Source organism: Miniopterus natalensis, chromosome 4, assembly GCF_054644295.1.
Source record: "Miniopterus natalensis isolate mMinNat1 chromosome 4, mMinNat1.hap1, whole genome shotgun sequence".
Classification (NCBI taxonomy): Eukaryota; Metazoa; Chordata; class Mammalia; order Chiroptera; family Miniopteridae; genus Miniopterus; species Miniopterus natalensis.
Window position 1 is genome coordinate 30,424,464 of NC_142084.1, and position 14,032 is coordinate 30,438,495.

Consider the following 14,032-nt stretch of genomic DNA (forward strand, 5'->3'; position numbering starts at 1 on the left):
GAAAGGACTAAACCACCAAACCCCACAGAATGGGGTCTAGAGACAGAGACTGAGGCTGACGGAAAGGGATTCCAAACAACTGGAGAATTGTGGACTGAACCAAAGGCATAAAGACTTGTGTTCTTGGTAAAACTGTATACCAGCTCAAGCTTAACTGCTAATCTGTGGATTGGACAGCCAATTAGAGCAGGAGCTCCATGAAAACAGAGCAGGAGTTCAGAACACCAAAGGCCCTCAGGAACAGCCAGAAAGACAGAATTCAAAAAAGTGCTCAGGTACCACACCTGTGTTTCTCGTCCCCAAATGCCATCAGAACTTCCCTTCAAATCCCACCACTGCGGTCACCAAATCTGTTAACAGAAATTCAACCAAGCAAATTTAAAGATCTAATTGGACTGAAAAATGATAGCAGGGGTCTTTAGAGAACAGATTACCTCACTAGTGTGGGTGAACCAGACTGGCTTAAGGTCATATTCCTAGAAGAGGCTGAAAACTGCAATTAAGTTTTGGTTTGTTGTGGGGTGGAGGGTGGAACAAGCGATACCACCTTGTTTCTTTTTAACAATTGGGAAAAGAGAAAGACATCTGCTTAAAGGATGCACCCTCACACTCCTACTGGTAACTGGCTCTCCCATCCCCATTTCCTTGATGGCAGTATTTTGAACCAAGTAACTTGTTTTTCTAGGCTCAATGAGAACCCTACCCAAGGACAAATAATCCAAAGGACGGATAATGATTTGTGGGGAATAAGGACTATGGCCTATCTTCTGGCCTCCAATCACCCACAGATACTTCCCAATGCCTGAGCCCATGGAAATACAAAGGAGAGTAAGGGAGTCCACTGGTACCTTCTGACAGGTCAGCCTTCCCTGGCACAAAAGCAGGAAAGGGTTGGAGAGCAGATATGAAGGGGCAAATAGAAGACAGGTGAAGCTGTTTCCAAGAGGCAGTTATGTGGAAGGAGAGTCATTAATGTTTTAAAGACAGACAACAAGTATCCAACTTCCTTCACTGACATAGGCACTACCGTGAAGATCCCAAACACCTACTACTGAGTTCTTTAGAGAACTCCTTTTGAGAACACACTTACTCTCCAGTGATCTATCTCTGCAAGCACAACCTATTTCCAAGAAAGTCCTCCTGTGTTTCTTCGATACAATAGCTTTATGATTTTTCACTTTAAGAACAAAACCACTACTAAAGAGAAAACCACAGACCCAAAATGGTCTCACTTGTGCTAAAATCCCGATACCAAGACTAGATTAAATATCTGCTCTACTTGCATTTCAAACTCTCCCAGACACGTAATCCTTTTTTTTTTTAATCCTCACTCGAGAATATTCTCCCCCTTGCTTTTCAAAGAGAGTGAAACACTGATGTGAGAGAGACGCATCAATTGGTCACTGAGGCAAATTGGCTAGGGCCCAGAAACATAATCCAATCAACCCTCCTCTTTAAAGAAAAAAAGGACGTCCTGCCCATTTCTTTTGTTAATCCATTTATCGCTCCACCTTTCTTCCTATAAAAGCTTTTCGTTTGGTATGAGCCCATTAGAGTGCCCCCTAGTTGCTAGATGGGATTCTGCCTGATTCATGAATTGCTTAATAAAGCTAATTCGATCTTCATGTTTATTTGGTTGTATTTTGTTTACCACCAACCACAGGTAGTCCATATAAAAGTAACTTTGCAGAACCATTCCACATAACCTTTTCCTCAATTGAGTCAGCCTTTAATCCACATGCAGAGTCATGAACTGCATAAGTGTTTCTGTCAATGACTGACCACATATATGAAGGTGGTCCCATAAGAGTATAATGGAACTGAAACATTCCTATCATCCAGTGACCTCACAGCCATCATAATGCTTCAGCACAACACATTACGAGTTTGTGGGGATGCTGGTGTAAACAAACCTACTGCGAACGCTGTAGTCTTTTAAAAGTATAGCACATACAATTATGTACAATACATAATACTTGATAATAAATGACTGTTACTGGTTTATGTATTTACTATGCTATCCTTTTTATCACCACTTTACAGTGTACTCTTAGCAATATACACTATACCATAGAGCCTAGGTGTGTATGTACACTTGATGCTGTTCACACAATGATGAAATTGTATGGTTTCTCAGAAAACATCCCCATCATTTAGCAGCTATAGTTAAATAGCTATAGGTAAAAGAGAATGTGTTCTCTGATTCTCTTCAAGTGTGAATTTGACAGCCGTTTGTAAATGGGAGTCAGGCATTACCTGGCAGGACTCCCAAAGGCTGATTACAAGGAAGAGCAGCTGGTGGGTCGTTAAAAACACAAAGCTTCACCAATACAGGGGCCAGTCAGGATGGCTCCCCTCTGGGGCTGTGGGTGGAAGTAAAATCCCTATTTAACTAGAAATGGGTTTAGGAAGTTTGCTTAGGTCAGATAAATTGGGCACAATAAATACATGGAAAACAAGAAAGGCCTTATTGTTTATAGCTGTTGTAATACTTGCATAGTTTATTAGCTTTATGAAATTAAATAATTTGTGCCTGGTACAATTTTTGAGTAAATAAGATATCAATTTCAACCTTAACGCGGTTGAAGTGCGACTCGTGGGCCGTGATTCCTGTACAAATTGCCTGTCCAGTTTGACAGCCCTAAAGCTGAACCCAGAGCGTACACGTTATTAACTCATAAATACACGCACATGAAACCAATGTCATCCCTCTTTGATTTAAGTGGCAATTAGAAAGCTCATTGGATTTAAAAAATAAAAACATTTGTACCTTTTTAACATATATCCATTCCCGGAAAACATAGTTGGGATATCGTTAGTTTGTAAACAAGTGCTCCCTTTACAAATTAAAGGGAAGAGATAATTTTTAAAAGCCAGAGAAACATTAACTTTGGCTTTGCCCAACAGCCCTTTTCGTCTCGTGGGTGGGACTAGGGTCGGGGAAGCGCACTGGACGAACAGCCTGGGCAAAGGTTTCCTAAACCGTTACCTACAGATTACACTGTGTTCATTCGGGACGAGGCTCCTGATTACAGGTGACCGCGGTGCCCCAAAGCGCCGGGGCGGAGGGGCTTTTTTTCACCAGGCGAGACCACGGACGTCGGTGCGGTGTGGCTCGACCGGAGGCCCCAGGTCCTTGAGGAGCGGCCGCGGCGGGCGGCTCCGGCTGCCTCGCCTCTCCTCGCCTCGGGACTCCTCCAGCTCCGCCCGGCAGCCTCGCCTCGCCTCCGGACTCCTCCAGCTCCGCCCGGCAGCCTCGCCTCGCCTCGGGACTCCTCCAGCTCCGCGTCCGGCGGAGGGGCCCCGGCCGCCACGTGCGTGGCCGGCCCCGCCCCTCCCTCGCCCTGCCGCCCTCCCGCGTCCCATCAAGTCCGCCGCGAGTCACAGAGGCTCGGTGCGCGCCCCGCCCAGGCGCCCACAGCCCGGGCGGCCTTAGCCCGCAAGCTCAGAATCGCCCAGTTACCCCTCCCTCCCCCTCGGCGGGCCGCTGGGGCGGGACCGGCCCTCAGGGCGGGCTAATCAGTCAGCCTCCGCGGGCGGCGGCCACGGCGAGGGCCCGGGTCGGTGAGTAGCCACGTCACGCTCCTCCCGCAGGCCCCGCCCCCGCCGTCCCCCTCGGACCGCCCCCTCACGCCCAGCGAGCAGTTACCGGCTGTGGGGGCGCGCGCGGATTACACTCGGCTAGAGGTCTTCCAGCCGGCTCGCTTCGCCTCCGGGCTGCCGGCGCCAGGTGACGGCTGGCGGCTCGCGGCTCGCGGCTGCGGCGCCCGGCGCGGGTTGGCTGGCTCGGGGCGTGCGTCGCTGAGGCAGGCTGAGCCAACGGGCGGTTAGCGCTCCGTTCGACGCGGGGAGGGGCGGCACGCCGGGCGCTGCACGGCCTCGGCCGACGCGGGCGGCGGTGGCGGCGGCGACGGCGGCCGGGTTCTCGGGCTCTGTGCCCCAGGCCGGAGCCAGTGGGTGCCCCGGCGGAGAGACGGGCAGCCGGCCTCCCTGGCCCCGGCCTCCCTGGCCCCGGGCCCCCCGCGGCTGGGGCGGCTGGGGCAAGGGGACGATGTCTGCTCGCGCCCCGGTGCCCGCCGCTCACTCTCGGGAGGAGCCGCCCGCAGCGGCTGCTGAGGAGTCGCCGTCGCCCGGGGTGAGCCGGCAGGCCGAGCAGCTGCCCACGCCCGAACCGGAGGGCAAGCAGGCGGCGAAGGAGGAGAGGGCCGCGACCGCCACCAGCGCCGGGGCGCGGGGAGAGCCGTCGCCGGCGCCGGTGCTGGGACACAGCGTGCCCCAGGCGGCCGTGCCCGTGAGGCCTCTGGCGCTGCACCTGGCGCACAGGGCGCGCGGGCCTGGGGGCCCCTTCGGCGGGGAGCCACCGCCACCGCCGCCGCGGGACCCGCCGGCCGAGGACGCCCGGCCGGAGGAGGCGGTGGCTGGCCCCGAAGAAAAGCCGCTGCTGCCTAAGGAGAACCCTTGGACCAAAAAGCCGCCTCAGCACCTGTCCCCAGCCGGGTCGGAGCCGCCGCCGCCCCCAGTGGAGTCCCTGGAAGCAGGTCGGTGGCTCCTCTGTGCTGGGCACCTGGGGGGGGGGGGCGGTGTTTTGGGGACGGCTCGTTTGGCTACCGGGGCTGGCTCTGGGCGGGGGAGGGGCAAGCCTCCTTTCCCTGTCAGTCAGAGGTACTCTGTTCCAAGGTGTCATTCACTCTGCCTATTTACATAAATGGACATCTGGACCCGAGCGGCTGGGAGAGGTGGGACCTCGGCTTCTCCTTGAAGGGTGGGAACGCCGCTGAGCCCCTGGGCGGGCGGGGTCTTGCGGTTTTGCCCCCCACGTGTGTAAGGGCTTGGAAAAGCTAAGTTTAGGAAGAGTTACTGTAGTTTTACCCTATAGAAAAGTTTTCGTGGGCGTTTTAAAACGAAGTGAAACAAGGGGATTTATTTATATGTGGAAGCGCGGCTGTTATTTTTATTGTGAAATAATTGGTAAGCTGGACATTTCAGTGTCTTCAAAACACTGATAGAATTAAAAATGAGGCTCTAGACTGTAGTTGCTACTGAAATGCTTTTAGTTGTGATTGTGGTGGAAAATAATTAACGTAGGATAGTTGACATGATAGTGGATTGCACAGTAGGGAAATGGTAGTCTTCTAACAGATCTCCCTTTAGAGGAGATTAGATTATGTCACTGCCTTTGAATGCTGACCAGTGGCCCTGGGTACTTTATTTTGGTTGTAGCAACTGCATTTTTTTAAAAAAAGTTTAAATGGAAGTAGTAAAAACCAAGACAAAAAGCTTTCTAAATTAAGTTGTAGATTAACTGAACTTTTAATATAGAAATTACAGCAGTTTTCTTGCAGATTTTCACTTTTTCATAAAATTAAAGGTTAACAGTGGGATAGGGAAAATTTGAGGATGTTTATAGGTCTGTGAGGATCAGTTGCAATAGAGGGTATGGTATAAGTGTAAGGTGATTATTGCAGACATGCATTATAGTATTGCAGGTATATAGCATTTCTTCAGAGGAACTCCAGTAGAGTGAGACAAGTGTTAATTGATTTCTTTAGCTCTTGCACACTAATATTCATCATTATTGATAAACTGTGACACTTGCAGAAAAACTACCTAAAAAGTTGTTCTAAATTTAATATTGCTATCATTCTCTTCTAGCTGCAAAAATCTGTTGACTACTATTACTGACTGAAGAGAACAAAAATCTTAAAGCAAAATCTCCATAAAATTAGCTAAGAGAAAGAAAGCCCTAGTGAATATTAATGGTTATCCCCCCCCCACACTTCTAGACTCAACACAGTTATACATTATTTTCAATGAACTACCAAAAAAACTCCAAAGTCTTTGTTGACTGTAAAATGAATTTGGGAGGTTTTTAAACCATTAAGGTAAGAGGAGTTTTAATTGAAAATAGCGTTGTGAAAAATACTTAACATTAATATAATTGGTTAACCTACAGGTGCTTTCATTGGGTATCTTAATCTTTGTTGGAAATTAAGAACAAGCTGATGCTTGATGTATGTATGGTGTGGTTTGATTTAGCTAGTGTCTGTAGGCAATGCTTCCTGTTCGTGGAATCCATTCTGTTCCTGCAGAAATTCTATTCTGCAGACTTGGAGTAGCGTCGTAACTTATAGTCTCTCCAATTCTGTCTCTACCCTGTTCTACCACAACTTTTTTTTTAAATATATCTTTATTGATTTCGGAGAGAGGAGGGGAGAGGGAGAGACAGAGATAGAAACATCAGTGATGAGAGAGTCATTGATCGGCTGCGGCCCGCAACATGGGCATGTGCCCTGACTGGGAATCAAACCCTGATCACCTGGACCCTAGGTTGATGCTCAACCGCTGAGCCACGCCCGGCCGGGCATCTACTACAACTTTTATTTGTAGTAGAATAGGTAATTTAGAAGGCTGGTGTAGAAATGCACTGTCTGAAAGACTTAGGGTTTTAGTCCAGATGTTGTTACTAACTAGGCTTTTGGCAAGATTTATGGGTCTTTTAAATGAATGAAGTGGATGTATTCAACACTTCCAGTTCCTTATACCAGAGTGCCATCTGTATAACTGGGTGTGTTGGCCTCCTATTTTCCTAAGCACATTTGCAACTTCAAGAATAATGAAATAGCTGCAGAGGACCTTTAGTGTCCAGAGTCAGTGAAAACTTAGGGAGTGTTAAATTAATACAATAATCTGTCAGTAGGCCTATAGGATATTAATTATCCTGGGATGAGACTTAAAGCATGTCTGTCATGGCCAATCCTGGACTTACAGTCGCTCTCTTAACGAGGTACAAGGATTCCATCCGCATTTTTCCAGAAAGTTTATTACCAGAGATAGAAACATTATAGGAAATGTAGGGGAGTATTTCAGGATTGTTAATCACGAATTTTCTGTTAGGAGCTATACATGGGGCATTATCTTCTTCAGTCCTCATAAGACACTTTCTTCTACTTTGGGGAGGGTTCTGGCCTGTGTATTGCTGTTTCTGGTAATCCAGATAAAACCTGCTTTTCAACCAAAGCCTGCCCCACCAGAGGCCTAAAATAGTGTCACTGAAGTTTTGAATTCAGTCAGGAAACCAAAAAGAATTGTTTCTCAATCTCTCCTAACCTTGTTTAAAGTAGTTTTATTTATTTTGGGGACCTTTATTAAAATCACAGCATGGGGTTTAGTAATTACTTAGCTATAGCTATGATTACATTTTACATATTAAAAATCAGCTTTCTAGCCCTTGCCAGTGTGGCTCAGTTGGTTGAGCACCAAGAGGTTACCGGTTTGATTCCTGGTCAGGGCATGGATACTCCCATGGTTGGGCTTGATCCCCAGTGGGGGGCATGCAGGAGGCAGCCATTTGATGTATTTCTCTCTCCCTCTTCCTCTCTCTCTCTGTAAAATCAGTAAAAACATTTTTTAAAAAATCAGATCCCTCTTTTCTCCCTACATCTGCTGACTCCCCAACTGTTACTACCCTAATAACATTTTAAGTAAGTTATATAAATGATACATAAATACATTCTTCTTATAAGGACATAACTTTTGATGTCCTCTTCAAAAAAAAGATAACCATGTTACCAGTTTATGGAATATCCTTTTAGACCTGTGCCATTATTTCCAAATGTAGTGTTTAATGTGTGCATTTAGAACATAATCTCCAGTCATTTAGAGTGTTGATTGATCCTTTTTTCTCGTTACCATTAGTGAGGTATTTACTTATTTATTAAATATATTTTTAAAACCTCACCCGAGGATATGTTTTTACTCACTTTAGAGAGAGAGGAAGGGGGCAGGGAGAGAGACAGAGAGAAACATCTCTGTGAGAGAGAGGAACATAGAGGGTTTCCTCCATACCAGCTATGAATGGGAATCGAACCCGCAACATAATTACACTTTTTTTTTTTCTTGCCGTGATATTGGTCCTTTTTAATCTAAACCCTGTTTAAAAATTGCTGAGAAGCGGTCCATAAATATAACTGACATAGTTAATTTGGCCATTTATCTATTGATCAGCAGCATCTTGGATGTTTCAAACAACATTTTTATAGATAACTTCTATGTCTGATTTTCTCTAGGATAGATAACTGGAGTTGCAAGGTCACTGTATTTATTCGTTGGCAAGTTGCTCTCAAGTGACTACAAATGGATACTCCTATTTTTAGAGTAAGAGAATTAAGGTTTTGTTACTTTTTTAAGGCACTCGTAGCAAAATGACATTTGCTAGATTTTTTCTTAAATATAATAAAATTGTGAAATATTGATAATTGCCAATGGGTTTTCTTCCTTTTTTTTTTTTTTTTAAGAGAGGGAGGGAGAAAGAGAAAGGGAAGGAAAGAGAAACATCTATCAGTTGCCTTCCCCACGCACCCCTGGCCCCAACCAGGGATCGAACAACCTTTCAATATACTGGATGTAGCTCCAACCAACTGAGCCACACCAGCCAGGGCTACCAATACATTTTCTTCAGTAAAACTTTGCTAAAGATTATGGTCATGAAAATTAAATGAGTAAAATTGCCTGTTATGTTGTAGTTTTTGTTTTCAGTATCCAAGCTCTTCAAGTGAATTTTTTTCTTTATCAATTTTGAATTATTTCCTTATAGATTCTTAGGGTTAATAGGGTTAAATAATATTTTAAAGATATTGGTATATTATTCAAAAAAAGATAGATAGTATCTCACTAATGATTGAAAAATGGAGATAAAAAGATCACATACTTGTTTACACACACACACACACACACACTTAGAGCCACTAGTAGCTTCATTTTGTTCCTTAGGTTGTGTCAGTTTGAAAAGATATATATATTTGTATGTGTGTACATATATATACACACACACATATATACATATATTTTTTAATTAAAATTTTTAAATTGGCTTTTCCAGTTTTAGATTTTCTCTAATGACATACAGGGTAATTTCTTCCATTTTAGTTAAAACATGGGGAAATGAAAAATCCTTCCTTAGGCTTGTTTTACATGTTCTCTCTCTCTCAAATTATATTTAAAACCTGGTGGAATTCTTTCTGTGTCAGTCAGTACATACAAATTTCTCTTATTTCTGAAAGTTTTACATTATTTTATACCATAATATAACTTTTCCATATTAATGAATGTAGAGATTAATTATTTAAATACAGTTATCAGCAAAGCCGCAATGAATATCTTATACAGACATCTTTATACCTTTCAAGGTTATTTCCCAGAAATGGAACTGTTTTGTATAAAAAAGGTATATGCATTTTAAATGACAGATTATCCTTGAAAGATTCTACTGCTATGCATTCTTGCCAATGGCATGAGAGAAATGTCCATTTCTTTATACGCTGACCAGCACTTGGCATTCTCTTTTTTGTCAATATGATAGGTGAAAAATGTTTTGTTGTTTTAGTTTGCATTTATTTATTAGTACAATTGAGTACTATTTCATGTTTGACCATTTGTATTTCTTATTTGAATCACCTGTTCATCTTTTACTTAGATTTTTTTTTTAAAGCTTATTATCTTCCTTTTAACCAAAAAAGATTGAGTTGAGGAGATGGTCTAAGTAAGCAGCACAAAGGACTTCCTGATGTTGAACTTAGAATTAGACAAAAATGTTCACACCGTTGGCATTGCACAAATGCACTTCCCCCTTCTATCTCTGTTGGAGATCCTGCCCTTGTGAAGGCGACAGCATGAAGGAGCAGTTATGGACAGCTAGCTCCTAAACAAAACAAAAAAAAAGGAGTGAGGAGTGCTGGCTTTGCAAGTTCAGTTCTTTTTCTGAATATTAATCAGGAAACTTATTGTTTCCATGGAAGAAATTGGGACTTTGGAACAGGAATGTTTTAGGAGTCTTAATCTTGGAAAAGTAAATTAACTCGAAGGGCCATTTAGTAACCAATGTTAAGAAGTCACTCTATATTTTTATGTTTACTATCCTGGAGTCTCCAACCACATTGGCCAACATAATTTATCATATCCTCAGTGATGAGATTAAATTATGGTGAAGAAAATAACAAACATCCCAGTTACAATGTATCCATAAAGATACACCATTAATAAAATGTCAGCATTATAGATTCCACAGAGTAAATGTAAAAATTTCCCCATTATGTTTTCCGAGTAACTAAAGTTGAGAGATTAAAATTTAAACAAAAATCCAAAATTTTTGAGTCCAAAAGAATTTACTGAAATCAAAATCTTTTCCTTTTATTTTTAAAAGTGTGAAGAAATAAAGCTTAAGATCCTTCCTCCCCTACTTCTTTACTTTTAGCTAAAGGTTATAACCAATGCTTGGATAGTATATTCGATCATACTGATTTTTAAATCAATAGAAAGATGAACTCTTACATTCAAGTATTTTCTCTACTTTCTTAATAACTTAATTGTGTAATTTAGTATTGAAATTTAGAAGTTTACTTTTGTTTTTATGTGGCCAGAATAGTTTTTATCTTTAAATTTTGACCTTAATTTTGTGATTATTTATGTCCAATTTATTTGTAATAAAGCCATATAAAACTTACTTGTGTTGCCTGTTCCTTCTTAGTTTTCATTATATCAAATAATTTGTAAAAGGATGTAGTTTGTAACTACCAGGCACTTAATTTACTTGACTTAGCACTATTTTGGAACATGTTTTTTCATTTTCCCGTCAGAAAATTTCCCCACATATTCTATACTGTATAACTTGCATAAAATAAACATAGTATTTATAGAACATCAGTGTAATTCTAGATAATATTCAGGCAAACATTATTGATTAAATTTGGTGGTTTTTTATCTACCTTCATTTTTTTTTTTGTCTTGCCGATATTTTTTTTACTACTTTATCTTATTTTTGTTAGTGAAATGTTTTATTCTTAGGCACATTTACACATACACATATGTATGTGTACCTTTAAGTATAAAGAAGAGTGAAACAAATACTTGCATACTCACTGTTCTGCTTTAGAAATAGTTACTACAGTATTAAAGATCCCTGAGTGCCCATTCCTGTGACATCTTCACCCTTTGTCCTTCATCCCTCTTTGTTTGAATAAGTACAAATGGTCTTAGATTTATGATGGGGTTATATACCGATACCAATTATAAGTTGAAAATATGGTTTAAGTTGAAAATGCATTTAATACTACACTGAGGGCATTGGTTGTTTACACTCATGATTGTGTGGCTGACTGGGAGCTGCAGTTCCCTGCCCAGCATCACCAGAGTATCGTACAGTATATTGCCAACCTAGGAAAACATCAAAATTCAAAATTGGAAGTACAATTCTACCAAATGTTTATTGCTTTTGCACCATGATAAAGTAAAATATAAGTCCTGGGCCATCTGTATCTTATTTAAACTTGCATCTGGCTATTAACACAAATACTGTACTCTTTTGTTCGATAAATTGGTCATTGCCGAGATTTTTGGGATTTGTTTTGTTAAATTATTGTATTTAATGTAGGTGCAGATCCCAAGTTTATTCTACTATTTATTTATTTATTTATTTATTTATTTATTTATTTATAACATATCTTTATTGATTTCAGAGAGAGGAAGTGAGAGAGAGAGAGAGATAGAAACATTATCTTTATTGATTTCAGAGAGAGGAAGTGAGAGAGAGAGAGAGATAGAAACATTAGTGATGAGAGAGTTGTTGATCAGCTGCCTCCTGCATGGCCCCCACTGGGGATCAAGCCCGCAACCCCAGGGCATGTGCCCTGACTGGGAATCGAACCACGATCTCCTGGATCCTACGTCAATGCTCAACCACTGAGCCACGCCCAGCCGGGCTATTCTGCTTTTCAATGTTTACTACTTTGGGTCGTGTTTAGCTAGAAGACATTACTATCTGGTTATCCTGCTAGATAGTGAATCCAACTATAAGTGTACAACTTCATTTGGAGACAGTATAACATATATATAATGTCGACTGCTATGGGTTTATTTTGTTTGTTGTTTTTTTGGTGGTGGTGTAATCCTCACCTGAGGAGATGTTTTCCATTTATTTTTTCATTTTTTTTCATTTTTTTTCTAGAGAGAGTGGAAGGGAGAGGGGGAGAAACACATTGATTAGTGTCCTCCCACACATACCCCAGTTGGGGCGGGCATCTAACATGCAACCCAGGTACCTGCCCTTGACCGGCAATCAAACCCGCAACGCTTTGGTGCGAGGGCTGAGGCTCTACCACCAAATCACACCTGCCAGGCCTTGACCACTGTGTTCTTATTCAATTTAGGGATAAGGGGCGACTGCATAATAGTCTTGTGCGAACTTGTACAGAGACCTATTTTTGATTGCTTAGTTTATTATAGTTGCCAAACTTGTATGTTTTCAAGGACAAATACTTTGAAGTCTTCTGACTTATTTTCTGAGTGCTCCTTAATGAACGTGTATTAATTTTATAGAAAAAATGCATCCCAGTGGAAATTGAGTTACTAATTTTGCTGTATTTAAACATGTTATATTTCTAATTTTTTAAATGTGTTCTGTTATTGAAAAGATTAGTCTATCAGTTTATACTTAATATTTTGCACTTCTTGCTTTGAATACTGAAGACCAATTTGAATCTACCTTTAGTGAAATGTAGTTCATTTCTTGTTAGGAATTTGAGTCTCAGATCTTGGGATTTTGTTGGAAATGGTGATGACTATACTTACTGAAATTGGTATTATAATAGTTACTTTGTTTTTTGTGTGTTTTTTGTTTTGTTTCGTTTTGTTTTGTTGGAAAGAGTACAAAGGTTTATTGTGTAAAGAAAGCAAAGCTTTCGGCATGTGAGAGGGGTCCTGAAAAGGGTTGCCCTATTTTGTTTTGTTTTCCTTCAGAAGCACTTTTGAGCATTTAATGAACTTCCCTCCAAATGGCTTGAAGCTACCAGGATACAGGCCTCCATCTAACACACTTAATCTTTTCCTCAGCTCTTCTGCTGAAGAATTTTGCCTTCACAATGACAGGCTGCTTTGGGAGCTTCCCCTTCCCCAGAACTTTGTAGTAGCCCGATTGCACCACATCAATGTTAGGAGCAATTCCAGTCTTGTTTTTGGCAGCATTTACCCATGTCTGCTCACTGAACAAAGTCCACAGTTTATCAAAGTTGACAGTTGGGCAGAAGTTCTGGTTCCTCTTTAAGTGGTAGTGCCTCATACCAACTTTCCCAAAGTAACCTGGGTGATATTTGTCAAAGTTGATCCTGTGGTGATGCAAGCCCCCATCATTACTTTGGCCTCCCAAGTGCTTCCTGTGCCACTGCAAGCATGGCCGTGGCTCACATGGCACAGAAGTTTCCAGGTCTTCCTCAGTCTGGAAGGCATGTTGGTGGCCGAGATACAAGAAGGTTACTTGGTTAAATATATTGAATGAAGTGGTTGTAAAAGTGATTCTATGTATTTTTTTTAGAGCTCAGTTCCCCAAAAATTGTAAAAGCAGGAAAACTCAAGACAAAGAAACCCAACAAGGTATGTCTTTACACAAAGTAGTTCTTAGATACTCTATATTAATTTTGAAAATTGTGTTCTTAGATTGTGTATTTTTCTTCTAGTTGTATTATTGATGGCAGTTTAAAGTTAATATACTAGAGAATTGTAGCTTTTACACAAACTCCCATGCGCTCCTGTTATCCTGTTTATGTAAATTTAGTCAGTGTCATTAGATAGTGCTAGGAGTTAGATCATAAGACCAGGGCATTCTTGTTTCAGTGTTCTGTTTGGAGAAGCTTTTGGATTAATTTGGCAATTGCCTGCATGTAAATTGAACGTAGGTGATTTTTAAAATTGCTTTCACTTTTAGAAAATATTTTTCTATTTAAAATTTCTAATTTGCAGACATAACACTTATTTATTACTTCTTAGGCTAGTGATTTCAGCGATATGGCGAATTGGCCAACACCAAGTGAATTAGTGAACACTGGAGTGAGTATTGTTTTAAGGCTTTCTTTATATATAGGGAAAAGATTCTCATTTCAACATGCAGAATGGATTTTACTTCAAATTTAGAGAATTACATTAATAAAGAGAAGCTGAAAACACAACAGCTACCCTTTTCACAGTTTTGCCCATTTTAATATAATAT

At 41.6% G+C, this 14,032-nt stretch overlaps 1 protein-coding gene and 1 pseudogene across 1 annotated transcript in view; one reads left to right on the forward strand and one right to left on the reverse strand.

Moving 5' to 3' along the window:
• The first annotated feature begins 4,047 nt into the window (after nt 1–4,047).
• Nucleotides 4,048–14,032, forward strand: part of LARP1B (La ribonucleoprotein 1B) — a 79,108-nt gene continuing 69,123 nt past the window's right edge. Inside the window, exons 1-3 of the mRNA XM_087816479.1 lie at nt 4,048–4,538; nt 13,361–13,419; nt 13,813–13,872. Coding sequence (XP_087672605.1) covers nt 4,052–4,538; nt 13,361–13,419; nt 13,813–13,872 — 606 coding nt within the window. The 5' untranslated portion in view covers nt 4,048–4,051. The remainder of the gene's footprint in view (nt 4,539–13,360; nt 13,420–13,812; nt 13,873–14,032) is intronic.
• Nucleotides 12,836–13,275, reverse strand: LOC107529764 (large ribosomal subunit protein uL15 pseudogene; annotated as a pseudogene).